The sequence below is a fragment of the Drosophila kikkawai genome, chromosome 2L (genome assembly GCF_030179895.1).
Source record: "Drosophila kikkawai strain 14028-0561.14 chromosome 2L, DkikHiC1v2, whole genome shotgun sequence".
Classification (NCBI taxonomy): Eukaryota; Metazoa; Arthropoda; class Insecta; order Diptera; family Drosophilidae; genus Drosophila; species Drosophila kikkawai.
The window spans coordinates 18,350,301-18,365,735 of NC_091728.1; the positions used below are offsets into that span (position 1 = coordinate 18,350,301).

The window sequence follows — 15,435 nt, forward strand, 5'->3', positions numbered from 1 at the left end:
CAATAACTAGATTCTACCATCAATGTTCTTATACATGTTTAAGCTCTTTTGTTAAAGGATCCCTAAGATAATATTACATAATTTTGTACAATATTATGATTTACATTTTCTTTTCCAGTGCAGATATATCTGTGTACGGTTATCTCCGTGTGGCTATGATTTTGTTGTTTTTGTCTTTCGGCCAAAGTGGAAAATAAATGGTTCCGCAGGATGACCATTTGCGTGATGTGCATGTGTGTGTGTATTTTAGTGTCTCCTCTCTGCCGTGTTTGGTCAAAAAGTTGAAAGCCGAGCGTCACTTTTTGCACAATCCGAAACGGCAACAACAACTATAGCAAAACAACAACAACAACAACAACAACAACAGTAACATTTGTGGCGAAAACAAAAGTCAAAAGAAGAAGTCCAAACAAAAAATCCAATAGAAATTTAAACAGTTTGACGCATTAAATACTCATTGGGCAAGTTGCCGAGACTTGGATTCTGGCACATTTTGGGTGGCTTGTTGCCTGATTTTCCAAGGGGACAGGAATGTGTTTGGTTGTTCCAAAATCCCACTAACGACTAAGGGGAAAGTGGTGACACAACATATGGAGCAGGCCAGGGTTTTGTCAACTAATCGAGTCGCATTTGTGTGTGAATTGTGCAATATTTAACTATGCAGCTAATTGCAACGGAATTGATGTTGATTTGGATGCTTTTGGGAATTTCAATAAAAAACAGAGAAAATGCAGAAAGATTAATTAAAAACTTAGCTTGCTAAGTACATATCTTAGTAGTTCTTTTCGACTTTATTGCAAGTAGTTTTCCCAATAACTGATACCTAAATTGATATTTCGTATTTATATATTAAGTTGTTAACACAATTCTCTCTTGCACAACATTTTTTTAATATTAATATTAATAATATTATAATTATAGTTTACCATTTACCTTTACCATTTTGGCGACCACATTTTGTCCGCACAACGACCTCTCTAATACGCACAAATCTGCTAAATGTCAAGGGGCTCAGGGTGGCCTTCCACTCGAATCCTCAAAATCTATATTTAATTGTGGAATTGTGGACCTTCTCGCCCACTTCTCGGATGGTTAACCCTTTACCTGACTGCTTAGATTTAATTAGGATTCCGTGCTCATCTCCATCATAGCCGCAGTCATCATAATCATCATTGTTCTGAGTTGGAAAGGACGGTGTCAGGAGTGCACAGTGGTTGGGCTTGTATGGAGACGCGGCCAAAAATACTTCTAGTTGATTAATCGTTACGAAATTTACACCAAAAATCAAGAAAAATGTTTTAAGTATATCTACAAAAAATTGCCTATATAGCACGTCTACATCATATAGCTGCCATAGAAACAATATGTTAAAAATCAACATTTTGTATGAAAAACTTTTTTGTTTTTCAAAATATCTTAACCAATTTCACAGATTATATGTTTGGTACAAGTTTATGCATTCTTACTAAATTTGGTTAAAATCGGATATCTATATCTTATAGCTCCCATACAAAATTTTAATTAAAACTTTTTTTCCAAGTCAAAAACTAAATTTTTTTATCTCTTAATGACAAAGTTGGTGAAATATAAGTGCCCAGAATTAAAAAAAAAATTATAAATTTATATATTGTGTATTTTATTTGTCTAGCAACAAAAGTACACAGCTAAAGGGGTGTAAGGTTAATTCGGTGCAAAACTGCCCACTTTTCAAAAAAATGTTGTGACGAAACGGCTGAATTTAGCTTAATGAATTAAATACCATATAATAACACAACATATAAACCATTTTTTTTTTTAAATTTGTGTATTAAAGAATATTTACAGGCCTACGACTAATAGCGAATCACTTAAGTCCCACAAAAAAAAAAGTTTGTTTTCGGTGTACATCCGAACTGTCGACAAAAACATCCGATATCAAAATAATTTATTGCATTCGTTAAAGAATAAGTGCCCCAAGGTACCCAGATCACGTTTTTATTTTTAAAATTCTTTCCCTATTTTTGATCAAAATTATAAATCAACACCCGAATTTTTGCCTAAAAAATTAAGTTAACTTGTTAAAAAAAATATATATTAAAATTAAAAATTTTAAAAAGCTTAACGTGAGTATCTGTGTAGTTAATTTAAAAAGTTATATTCAAAATTTCAAACCGATTGGTTAAGTTGTTTTTAAGTTATCGTGTACACCCATTTTCAAAATGGCATTTTTCAGGAGAGCGAGTTAAACTTTGGGATACTCATACAACGAACACCAAACGACCTCCGTTCAACTACCCATAACTTTGTCAATTTTTTAATAATCGATGTAAAACTTTCACACAATATTTATAAGATATTAAACCTTTATTTAAAAAAAAAAAAATAAAAATACGAGAAAAAATATTAAAAACCTTACCCTCACCTGTGTTAGTATTTTTAAGATTATAGGCACATAGGCAAATTTCGGCAAAATTTTTTTTCACATTTGTCACCTTAAAAGCTCGACAAACACATTGGCATACATATGAACTGTAGATTTTTGTGGGGTCACAACTATAAATTTACCTAAACATAAAAAATACGTTCAAAATATTGGCAAAAAACATGATTATTTCACATTAATATAATGAAAACAATAATTATTATTAATATATAAAATTGTGTCTCTTTTTATAGAAAATACCTTGAACTTCAAAACCCATTACAAAAAATATTAATTTAGACACGTAATAAACGACCGGACCACTTCAAAGTTCGGTTTCGTTGTGAAACATTCGCGATGCGCGTAGCTGCGCTTTGCAAATGAACACGTCTTCACATCTTTAATTCTATTTTTAGAAAGTCCTGTTCGATTTTCAAAAAAATCTGGTATGACACAAGGAAGTTTGGACATTTAAGAGACGATTTTTCTACTTTTCGTACATATTTGTTGAAATAATTTTTTTGATTTTTGGCCTATGGGCGCCACCACTGTGGAGTGCCACTTCATCAGTCAGAATCGAGGGGAAGCCACCACAGCCACCGGCAGTTGTCCGCGCCTGCTGATTTCCAACCTGATTGTCTTTCAGCCCACCACAACACTGAGAAAACTATTTGTTTTATTTGGTTAATTGAACTCAACATCTAGAAATAATTTTAAAACGATTGGGAGTGAAAGTTGCTTTAAGCCTCTTAACGTTGAAAAATTATTTGGAATTCTATAATGATACCAAAATTAATTAAAAATCATACATCAGGATTCTCAATTATGAAATCAGCAAACAAATTTTATAAAGCAAAAATAAAGAATAATTTGTATAAAATTTCTTGGCCAAGACAAGTATTCTATAAGTCTGACAAAGTCTTGTGAGACGACTTGAGCTCTGAGTTAGGAAGAAACCAATAAAGAATATTCAAAAGATTAAAGATCAGATGATAATTATAATAATAACAATAATATACAACTGAAAAACATATTTTAAAAGTGTTAAAATTGCATTGTTTTCTTACAAAACTTTCCTTTAACACTTTCAGCCATCAATATTATTTTGATTTTGTCTTAAAAATAGTGCAATATTTTTCATAGTGCAGGAAGCGTGTCCAGTGAGGCAGTGGGCCAGTTCCCCAGGATTGTGTGCTGCTGAATAGAGGGTTGGCTTGTGTGTGTTTTGGGGCTACTCCCTTTGTTTACACTCCCGACTGACGGAGGCCCAAAGGCGTTTGTCAGATTTCGTCGGACGTGTGTGAGTGTGGTTTTTGGTGGATTTACTCGAGGGGCATCAGCTTCTGCAGGGCTTAGCGCTAAAATGTGTGTCTACCTAGGCAGGTATGCCCGTCATATTTGTGAGTGTGTGTGTGAGTGAGTGTGCCTCTGATGGAATTTTAATTAAATACTCGGGTGTCTATGTTAATTTATATGCGCATATGCTTAGCCAGCCAGCCAGGCAGCCAGTCTGGCAATTCCATTTTCCATTTTCCGCTCTCCGCTCTTCATTCTGCATTCTTACCATTGATATGGCGACGATGGGACTGAGTTTTCGGTGGAGGACTCACCTTTGAAGTGGCTGCGCATGTTTGTGATTAAGAGCTTTTTGCTCCCGTCCTTGTCCTTAACTCAATTTCATTGTTTAAAATTTAATTATAATTTAATGCTTAGTAAGCACTATTTCTCGCATGAAATTCTCTCCCGGTGGCCCGTTTTTCCTCATGTTTTCGCCCTGGGTTTTCACCCCCTTCTCTCGGTTGCTGCGGTTTTCCTAGGTCGCTTTCTGCCAAAGCCACTTGATATTATCACGTCGCCGACTGTCTGTCTGTCGGACTGTCTGCCGGATCTTTCTGCCTTTGCCTGTGCCTCTGTTTTTGAATTCCCCAAGTTATTCGGTTTCGGTTTTTGGGCCTTTGTCTGGCCGAGATGAAACCCAAAACCGACTTGATATGGAAATAATTCGCTGCGTGGGCTTGGCTTTTTGGAATTCGCGTCGACAACAGATTGGCATTTTCACATCATTCCGGGCACAACTAATTACGGTTGAAAGGCAAACGCAAGAGCATTAAATTCTGGAATATATTTTAGATTATTTGGTAAATATAATTCATATTTGAAATCAATAAAGTAAAGAACAAAACGCTTTAAATTTGTCTGTATTTATTTTTCAAAAATATATATATTATTTAATAATCTCTTTCTCCTATCTATAATTTTTTGAAGCCTACAATCTCAACAAGTATTTTCCGGCCCGGGACTACTGCTACGTTTTGGTGTCCCAGTGTTGGTTTATCTTGTCCAGATTGGCCCTGCTGATGGCATGTCCTGGCTGGAGTTCCAAGGCCCTGTAATAGCACTCTGCCGCTTCCTTTCGGAGGCCACGCATCTGCAGGATGGCCCCCAGGTTGGCGTGAGCATGGGCCGCCAGCGGCTGCATATTGACCGCCTTTCGGTACCATAGCTCCGCTTCGACCAGGCGGTTTAGCAGGCGCAGTGCATCCGCCACGGAGGACTGTAGGACATAGTCATGAGGCGCCAAGGCGGCAGCTCTCAGGCGAAGGCTAAGCGCCTCCTGATAACGCTCCTGCTGTTCCAGGAAATCAGCTGGAAGAGAGGGTAATTCATAAATAATAAAATATATCAGGCATTTGCTTAGCTTATTTATCATTATATTTTAAGGCCTTACATAAATTATATAACTACTTACCATAATGATGATGTGAGCTGGCCTCCAAGGGTGCCAGCTGCAGGGCTCTTTTAAACCACATTTCCGCTTCCGCCAGCCGACTGCCCTGTAAGTGAGAGCCATTTATTATTAACCTTTTATTGATATTGACTTTTTGCCACTTACATTCCTGGCCAGCGTCTGGCCAAAGGTGACATATACTGCTCCCTGCTGTGGCTGGAGTTCCATGGCCAACCTCTGCTGATATTCAGCCTCATTCCAATGCTGCATCTCGGCGTGGATTTCGCCAAGACGCAGGTGCAGCATCGCCCTATGCTTTTGGGGCAGTGAGGTGAGAACATCTAGGGATTCTTTGAGCATTGATGCAGCCTCCTGAAGATGTCCCTCTGAGCGGAGCAGGCCACTCAGTTGCAGGTAACAGGTGTAGCGAGCCTCCTCGTGGGCCCCCCGATCCCGAACCCCATGTCCATCCAGACGGGCTCCCGTTCGGAGCACAGAGATGGCTTCTTGACGATGGTCGCCAAGGGACATTAAGGATATGCCCAGATTCAAATAGGCCACGGCCAGCTGAGGACGCAATTCAATGGCCCTGCGATAGCAGGAAACAGCTGAACTGAAGTTGAGTTGCCTCTGGTGCACCACGCCCCTAAAAGTAGGTAATAAATATATATAGTTAAGCAATAATACAATAGATAGTTTATGAAAAAGTAAAAGAAATACAAAACTTGATTCCCAACTTAAGGGCAACTACATTAATTTCCTACCCAGAATATATTTCAAGCTAGCCAGCTTAAATCCAAATATTTAAGTGATATTAAACTATTTTTTCTCTGAGGCGCCTTACATTTTTTTCTCAATCCAGCAGATGAACTGAACTTCAAAGAAATTTACTTTAGGAACACTCCTTGTAGTTCCTTACTCTCTGGGAAATTAAACAGGACAAAAAGCTGCAAAACCATAAAGAACAGAGCTGTGGAAAGCAAAGTTACTCAACTCGAGGACGAGAAGGGCTCTCTGCCTCTAGAAGTGTTGGGAGTAAATTAACTCTGCGTTTGCTTTGCTGCGGTTTCCACCGGCTAATTGCAGACGGCGGCAGCGACGGCTACGGCGCGAATACTTGAAAGCGCTGAATGCTGACCTTCAAGTTGATTTTGGGCGGCTTCATTTAATTAAGGAACCGCCCTTTTTGGTGGTCAAAGAAGGAGTCGGGATACTCCTTCACTTCCCAGCTTCAATTTGCTTGATTCACAAACAAGCATCGTCCGTTCGTCCATATGCATATAACCATTGTGTCGTCTGGTGGTTATTCATACATGACCGAATGTCTGAGCGCCCTAGCCAAACACATCGTTTTCGGTTTTACACAGAGAGAAAGCTAAGTCTTGGAAGCTAAAGCAATGAATTAAAATATAATAACAAAAAATGTAATACAATTGGAAAAATTAGAAGTAGTTTTTAAGATATAAAGAAATTTTTTGAATTTTATAGTGAAAGGTATTACTTATTTCTTCCTGTGCCTGCATGGCTAAATGCTTTTAAACAAAGGCAGCATTTTATTTTCAACAGTCCTGAAGAGTGTAAGCACAGATTGCACAGTATAGTAACTGCAACACCAGCAACGAGTTGCAACGGTGGCAGCAGCAACACAACAATATTATTCAAACAAACGGCAGCGCACTAGGATTTTGTGTTGAGTAGCGACAAGGCTATAAAATCAACAAGAGGGCAGATTGTAAAGACTTTGGATTGAAACACAAAAAAGAGCTTAGCTAAATGTCAAGTTAAAAAAAAAAATATATATGTTTTATGCGCTCGAGCTGGTAAACTGTGATGCCCAGAATTATGCAATTGTTGCACATGACTATGTAAATATGACTTGCAGCTTATTAGAAAATCACAGAAAATATTTTGGTTTTTGCCAGTAATAAAATATTTTTGTTTAATCCGGATTTGATGTGATTTTCGGTATAGAGATAGCTATTCTTATGAATTTTCGGGAGATTTAAAGCTATTAAATATTAACAATGGCAATAATTTAAAAAATCATATATAAGAAATGGAAAATAACCCTTATTAAACACTATTTTCCGAGTGTATGTATCTTAGGAAAATAATAAAGATCTTGGATTTAATTAAAATGTCAGAACCCTTTGTTTTTGTATTTAAAACATTTTAGACTCTCTTAAGTGACTCCTAAAATATTAATTTTTGAACATTTATACCCAATTTTAATTCCCAAAAATTTGCATATCGTACCCCTTGGATTCATCGATTAGCTTTTCGCCTCAGAGACACCAAAGGGAGAGGTGCGTGTTGTGTGTGTGTAAAAACTTTTCAATAAACACTCGCATATGCCGCAACATCGAAAGCTGAATTTGTTTAAATTTTATTTTCGTGTGAGTTGAAGTTTGGCATTCAACATTCAGCATTCCATGTTGAAAACCCCTCGTTGCCCACAATTTCGGGCGATTTCCCCATTTGCAATCCAGAATAAAAAAGGGGGGAATAAAATAAAATAAACCCGAAAAAAGGGAACCATGTGAATGCATGCGAATTGCAACCGAACAACGGATGGATTTGCTCAACTGAATATTGAGTATTCTATTTTATACTATTCCCGTCATGTTGTTCTATTTCTATTTGTTTTTGTACTATTTTTTTGCTTTTGTGCAGGTAAGCAAACAGCAGCAAGAGCCACCACACAGGATGAGTGCAGGGCTTGCGCTGAAGGGGTGGAAAAAGAGAAATCGAATTATACAGCTCAGTGATTTTTTGGTTTTGGTGTTTGCCTGCCTGTTACTTTGACTTCCCGCCGCCTGGCATCACTACCCGCATCTCTGCATCCTGGCATCCACATCCACCCACCACCACTCAACTTATCCTTTGCTGTGGCATTTTGCAGCTAAAAATCAGAGCGGCATCAGCACGGCAGCACAACAAATCCATGACAGTTGACTGGCGCCCGGCTAGACTCCTTGCCGAGGACCAAAAGGAGCAACAGGAGCTGGAGCCGGAGCTGTGGCTGCTGGATGGATGCTTTGTGTTCCGGGCGGTGGCACGTGGCAGAATACGGGATCCGTAGCCGCAGGGCGCAAGGTGCTCGGCCGGAGATATCCCGGCTATTGATGGCTTACGAGTAAATAATGTACAAACAGCTGCTTATCCGCGACGCACCCCGGCAAGTTTGGGGAGACAGAGAGGGCGCTGAAGGGCACCTGGCATTGATTTTCGATTAGAAAACGGAAAATGCTACCACACCTCTACCACCCGCCGCCAGCAGCCATCGCCAGCCATCACAATTTCACAGCTTGGCAAGCTCTTAAAGCTTTCATAATGTACATGCTGCAATCGCCTTTTCTGACTTTCAGATTAGCCAGCTACTGGCACTGAAAGAAAATCCTTATGGCAATTTTAAAGTATCTAAAAACTATTAGAATTGCAATTAAGGTAACTATAGTAGATCTGAAATAAAATAGTTATAATAGCTATGTATATCTATAATGCCTAGTCTTCTCCACAAGTTTATGGCACTTCTTTGCTCTGGGTCAAGTCCTTCCCATTTTACCAAAGCCTTTAAATAATATTTAATCTAGAAAATATTCACTTAATATTTTTTAAAGTGCACCTAAGACAGAGGCCATGTAAAAGAGGCTGCCACTGCCGCTCCTGCTGCTGCATTTTGCAAGTGGACAAGGCAAAAATTCAATCAGACAACTTTTCGATAAGCTGCAAAGGCAACTCTGCGAAGGCGGATGGAAAATGGTAAAAAGCGAGGAAAATGGGGTGGCGAGAAAAGCGTTTTAAACTTTCACGGCACTAAAATGAAATCTCTGCGTGGGCTTCCCTGTAGCTCCATGGTCCGGACTCCGGAACCCAGAGGCCGCTGTGCCGGCCAAGGGATCCCAACGTCTCGTGTATCGTTTTGAGCCAAGTTAATAACCTGCAGGCGAGAAGCCTTAGCAGTTATGAAGTTCGCGCTTTGCTTTTATGTCATTGACATTATTTGAAATTGTATCTAAGCCGTCAACAGTTATATTTTTTCTTTCTGCTTTTTGTATTCCTCTTTTCTTTTCTTTGGCTTTTGCTTTCATATTTTTTTTCTCATAGCGGGATAAGGAGAAGGATATTGTGGTGCAAGAACAATGCTCCTTAAGAACCAGTTACTTAATTAAGGTTAACCCACTTGAAATTGAATTTTGAGTAGCTCATAAAAGTGGACTAAAATTAATTACAATAATCTCTTAAAAGATTGTTATTAATTTATGTATTAAGCAAACATTGGAATAATTCTCATAAATTCCTTAAAAACATTGAGTATTAGAAATTGTAAATCCTTTAGGCGCTTTGTGCAAAGCTTCTTTAATAATCTGCTGGATATTATACAGTTTTCTTCCTTTTTTTTCTCTCTATCACATTTCATTGAGCAATAAATGAAATATATTTTAAGCCTTTTTCGGTTATTGTTAGAATATTGTGCAGTCATAAAAAAATAGCCTGCCCAATATACTGTTCAAAATAATCTTCAATATGAGCATTAATACGCCAGTTGCCCATAAGCTGATAATCCCTGTGTATATATACATACATATACAAATAGTATAAGCATTTACACTTCAAATGGGAAACCATACAAAATGTGCAATTTAAAGAGGCTTTTTCGGAAGCGTCGCGGGTAGAGCAAATCGTTCTGTTTAAATATTTACTTAAATGAGGAAAAACAGAATTACTGCATGGAGCTTCCAAGGGAAACAAAGCGATTAATGCACTCACTGCCTCGTATGTTTTTGCATAGTTTTAGCATTCATTTTCTGCAACGAACGGATGACGGAATGTGTATATGTATGATGATTATAATGATAATGAGGTAGCTCCCCAGCTGCCGCCATTGTCCGTAGCTCTCGGGAGTTCTCAGCAATTATTTGTATTGGACCCCGTTCACTTTGCCTTTTCTTTTTTTCCTTGGGATGTAAGTTTCCCTCCAAAGGGAAGCTGGAAAAATGACTTGGCAGGAGGGCGAAATGGGATTTACCTACAATTTGTCAAAAGGAAGCAAGGCGAAAGGATTTATACCATGCGTCTTTTGCTCTCCTTTTTTGGAGCGTAAAGCCTATTATGCCAAACACAATAATCAACAGCCAGCACCCAAGCGATGGGCGGCAGCAGCGACAACAATAACGCTCTCGCACCAGCAACAATACAGAGAACAGGGCGTATGAGCAATGGCTGCTTGGCTGGCAAGGACACTAAGGCGAGTGCGAGGCCAGCTGTGGAAATGACGTCCTGCATATTCAAAGGGAGTTCAACAATCACACAGCCTTTGCCACAGTGGACGTCAAAGTTACTTACTATGACCTTAAGAACTTTTTTAATAATTGTTACTACTTCAAAAATCACTCATTAAATTTTGTATTTAAGAGGACTGAATATAATTTAAATATTAGGTATTTTTTTTAAAGCAAATTGACTCGTTTCTCCTTGTTCTAGTGAAGTTCAAGTGAAAATCTTAATGACCGCCGCGTGTCTTGTGACAAGCATTTCCGCTTCCGGTCCCATGGTGCCCTTCGATGGGGTGTCGAGTGCGATTCGTTAAGCGTTGGCATGTTTGCGCTTCCCTCGTAATGCATGGCACTCCACTTTCCCTACTGCATTCTCGCGCAAAGCTGCAGCATGCTGCCCAAATCTCGGGGGGAAAAGGGGCAAATGAAGGCGTGGCAGGGAGCAACTTCAGCTCCACTCACAGCGTTCTCAGTTGGCGGTCGCCGTTAGCGTCGATGCAACGAGTAAATTGCACTATGACTATCCAAAGCTGCCCCCGTAATGCCCCAGTGTGTGTGTAGTGTGTGTGCGAGGGCTCGAGTGTGCCTGCTGTATGTCCAAAGTGGAAGTGTCATTGGCCTCGAACTCAGAACAAAAAAACACTGGATCAAAAGCAAGTACCAAGTGAGGGCTAAATATTTTTAGAACTTTAAGAAAAGTATAAATCTTTAACTGCCCAGAAATTATAACTTTAGTATTTATAAAATATATATTTTTTTATTTTCTAATGAAATACCTTTTAAAACTTGAATTTTCTCTGAGTGCGGGGATAAGCAGGATGCCAACGTCATGCGTCAGCAGTTTTATTTTCTCATATTGTTGCATCAAGTGCAGCTTGTAAGCAGAAATGCCAATTTTTTCTTTTGTTGCTACTATTTTTTCCATTCTCATTCCTATTACAATCCCAGATATGTTATTGTTGCCATGTGTGTGTGTATGTGTGTGTGTGTTTGCACAGGGCATTATATATGTCGGGGCTTTTGTTTATTTATTGTGTTAGACAAGTGAAATGGTTTTGGAATGCCGAAGAATGCAATTGTCGCAGCTGCTGCTTTATTGCACTGATGTACGTGTTCGACTTGGAGAGAATAGATGGCAGACAGAATAGGATAGATTACTTGAATTACTCGGGGCATAAATTAGGAAATTTTAAGGCCTTTATATTTTAACAAGTCTCCCAGAACCCCATTTAATGTTGCGATAATACTCTAGCCAGCCAAAGTCCAATCAGTTCAACTCCCTTTTGAAATGGAACATGTGCACCGAATGAAAATTACAACTCCATGTGTACTTAGCCTCAGCCTGCGGAGTCCAAGTATCTCGAAGAATCAGAACGCTGGCCGGAAACCCTTTCAGTTTTGGCCTAATTAACAGCATATCTGCAGGGGATTAGGCTGCGGAGTGCCTCTTGCATTCATTTCCACTCGTATTGTTTCAAAGGCTCCAAAAGGTACAAAAGCGGGACAACAGGAAAAAAAGGACATCGTGGTGGGGGGGATGGCGTAGTGGGCGTAGCTCGTTGTGGGCGTTGTGAGGTAGCAAAAGATGAAAAAAAAAAAAGGCAGCAACCAGCAGCTATTTGCTGTTGATGGCTGCCGAGTGCATGCAAATTGCCATCCAAAAGATGCAAAACATGTGCCCCCTGCGCTGGAGCTAAAGTTTCTGACCGAGTTGATTTGTATGCGCGATGCAACTGGGCAGTCGCCCCCATTCCATACCCCCTTTTCCGCAGCCTTTCACCCAGTTTTCAGTCCCCTCCCCACCATTTTCGTTGCATTTCCTTCTTTTTTTTTTCTCAGATGTTGTCCGAACGTTTTTGCTGGCAAACGGAAGCGAGAACAGAACAGAACGGCACCAGGAGGAGCAGCTGGAGCTGCCTCTGCTGTTCGGAATTAAGAGCAGCAGCCCCCACCCCCTAAGCCGCAGGAAAAGCCATGGCCAATACCTAAACCCAACACCAAGGTCGCGACAACCATTCACTTTGAGCTTTTGAATTTTGAAAAGGCTGCCGGCAAAAACCGACATCATTTTGTGGATTCAGGTTTCGTGTGGGGGTGGCAGCTAAGGCGCGAATTTCCCCTCGATTTCCAAAAAGGTTTTCGCGTTTTTCCACTGGGCACCACCACATGCTCCGCGGGAACGTTTACTTACAGATTAAAGTGCGCGTCGGCCATAGTGGGACGATGTCTAAGGGCCGTGGTGAGGGCCCGTTCCGCCTCCTGATACCTTCCTTGGGCGCTTAAAACGCTGCCCAGGTTCCCCAGAGCTGGAAAATAACAGAAAATGAAAGTTAGCTAGTTTATTTGAAAAGTATATGTAAATATTTAACCTAAAATTCCTCAAAGAGGTGGAGATTTGCAAATAAATTGCTCAAATTACTCATACGCCCTGTAATCCAACTGTAGATGCATGGAAACTGACAATTAAAATGAGTTCACATAACTATGAACTAAAATTGTCAAGAGTAATATGAAGTTGAAGTAAGGTTATTTTTATTTACACATTAAAGTTATAGATTTCTTTCAAATATTACTCATACGTCATGTAATCCAACCCCGAAAACATGTTTTATTTATATGAAAACTAGTCTTAAATATTCCCCTGATAATCCATAATAAAATAATATGTGAACACTCACCCTTCGGGGGATTTACGCTGATTGCACTACGAAATAGCTGCTCCTCATCCCGCCAATCCAAATTGCGTCTGACGGTGCGAAGGCAATGGACTCCAAGGAGCAGCCCCAGGCCGCAGAGAAGCAGTATCCGGGATCGCCGAGAGCCATGAACCCTTTGCCACACACTGCCAAAGCCGTGGCCAAGGAGCAGGCAGTAGCCCACACTCGGTAGGTAGAGCACCCTTTCGGCCATTACAAATCCCACGTAGAAGAGCAGATTGCTAGCGGGCAGGAATGGCAGCACCAGGAAGGCAACGCTCACAAAGGCAGCTGGCGAAGCGGAGGAGGCGGAGCTCTTGGGGGCAGGATAATAGCTTGAAGCCGATCTCGCATGCTCCGACACCTGGTGGTGGTGGTGGCTGTGGCAATCGCAGGTGAGGCGCAGCCATGTGTGGCAGCTATTGCCACCCAAATGCCGAAGGAGAGGCAGGGATATGTTGGCCACTTCCGCAAAGTCCATCGAGGAAGTGGAACGACGCAGGCCAGAGCTTCGCCAAAGCACTGCAATCAGGGAACCGTAGAAGCCGATGCTCAGGATATTTCTTGCATCCCAGAGCGTTGTGATCCGTGGCACCGCTTCCATGCCCCAGTCGAAGCTCAGGTCCTGGGGCCACAAAAGCAGTTGGAAATTGGCCACAGGCAGGTACATAAAGGTCAGGAATCGAGTCCAAATGCAAGAGTCATGAGCCGATGGATTGTCTGCGACTGAAAAGGCTGCGGAAGGACGCGGTAGGACACTCAGGCGACAGTACAGGGCACACAACAAGGTGACACTTAAAATCGAGAGAGATCGCAGTCGATGCTGGAAAGAAATGAGGGAATATTTTTTAGGTTTTAATTTTGAAAATTTGTATGTTGCAAGATTTGTTATTGTTGAATAAGATATTTCAAGTAATTAAATTTTATAACTCACCTTGTCAGTATTTTCCCTGTTAATTGCCGACATCACGTCGCACAATCCGCACAGTAGCAGCGCCGTGATAGCCGTCTCCTTGCAAAGCAACGCGCCCAAGGCGAGGACAATGGTGAGAGCCAGGGATCCCCATTCCCGGCTGAGCATGTGCCGGCGATAGGCGAGGTAGGCGAGCAGGTAACACACACAAGCCACTACATCTGCCCGTCCCACCAATCCGGCCACTGCTTCCGTATGTATCGGATGGGCGGCGAAAAGCAGGCCGGCGGCCAAGGATCCAACTCGAAATGGCAAGAGCGTATGGCCAACGAGCACCACTAGTCCGGTGGCCAAGCAGTGGAGAAGCACGTTGACCAGGTGATAGCCAACGGGGTTCAGTCCGCCCACCAGGAAATTCATTCGGAAGCTGAGCACACTCAGCGGACGCCAGGAGCCGTGCGAGCCGCTGTCCAGCAACGGAGTGCCCCAGAAGTCATTCCGCAGAAGATGAGACAGTGGCCGAGCTGCCGTCACGTCTCCGTTGGCCAAGATGGCGCGTCTGCAAAAGGAGATGGAAAAAAGGAATCATAAAGAAACAGGGTAAACGAATTTAAAGGTTAAATATAATTTCAATACAAAATTTGAAAAAAAAAATACTGCTTCGTTTGTATTAAATTTTAAAATATATATTGTTATCACAAAAATATTTTTGAATTAAGGAATTTAAAGTTGGTTTAAGGTTCTGCCATATTCTTCAAGTGTTATTGTGGGTGTGAAAGGGCTCACATTACTTCAGTTACTGATAGCAGCAGACAGCAACCTGTGGCACACCTGTCCAATTAATTAAAATGATTAATTGCAAGGCCCGGAGTATCTCGCCGGCTACCTTGGCTCACCCTCTATTCGTGCTATCTACCACCAAGAGGGCAATTCTGCTCAACTTGACTGGATTCATCTCGGCTTTCCTGCTACACGAAACTTGAGAGCCTCAAATTCTAAGGGACCTAAGCCTGTGGTCCTATTTATTTTGCTTTTACTTAGATTTGAGAAAACTCTGAAGCAGGGTATATGGGTTTATTTAAGGATTATGAAAAATAATGTTTTATAAGGGAAGTAATTAGTTGGATATAACTTTAATCACAAGTTACTCGACTATTTACCAGATTACACAGATATTTTATGTTAAGAAAATGGTGTAGTGTAGCTTATCAGCCTTATCAGCGTATGCTTAATATATATTTAAATACTTATATTCGAATTATTTATAAATAAAAATAATATTATCCAGTTAAATCCCTTATTGTTGCCTTTAAGGGTATTCAAAAGCCTTTAATTTTGATTGTTAACATTTTCAAAGCCTGCTATTTTTATTGTCCTTTTGTTTTTGCACTCGGCATAAATATTGTTAAAGTGCCAAGCGA

The 15,435-nt window shown here is 40.6% G+C and overlaps 1 protein-coding gene across 6 annotated transcripts in view; it reads right to left on the minus strand.

Moving 5' to 3' along the window:
* Positions 1 to 4,601: 4,601 nt before the first annotated feature.
* Tmtc1 (Transmembrane O-mannosyltransferase targeting cadherins 1) overlaps positions 4,602 to 15,435 on the minus strand; it is a 46,124-nt gene continuing 35,290 nt past the window's right edge. For 3 of the 6 annotated variants that reach the window (XM_041776007.2, XM_070287422.1, XM_070287420.1), the window contains 6 exons: positions 14,036 to 14,573; positions 13,084 to 13,924; positions 12,597 to 12,711; positions 5,295 to 5,775; positions 5,151 to 5,235; positions 4,602 to 5,047 (listed from right to left, as the gene is read on the minus strand). In XM_041776007.2, the coding sequence (XP_041631941.1) occupies positions 4,707 to 5,047; positions 5,151 to 5,235; positions 5,295 to 5,775; positions 12,597 to 12,711; positions 13,084 to 13,924; positions 14,036 to 14,573 (2,401 nt within the window). In that variant the 3' untranslated portion in view covers positions 4,602 to 4,706. Of the gene's footprint in view, positions 5,048 to 5,150; positions 5,236 to 5,294; positions 5,776 to 12,596; positions 12,712 to 13,083; positions 13,925 to 14,035; positions 14,574 to 14,910; positions 15,126 to 15,174; positions 15,338 to 15,435 lie in introns of those variants that run through there. The other 3 variants (XM_070287415.1, XM_070287427.1, XM_070287418.1) reach the window with 3 other exon arrangements.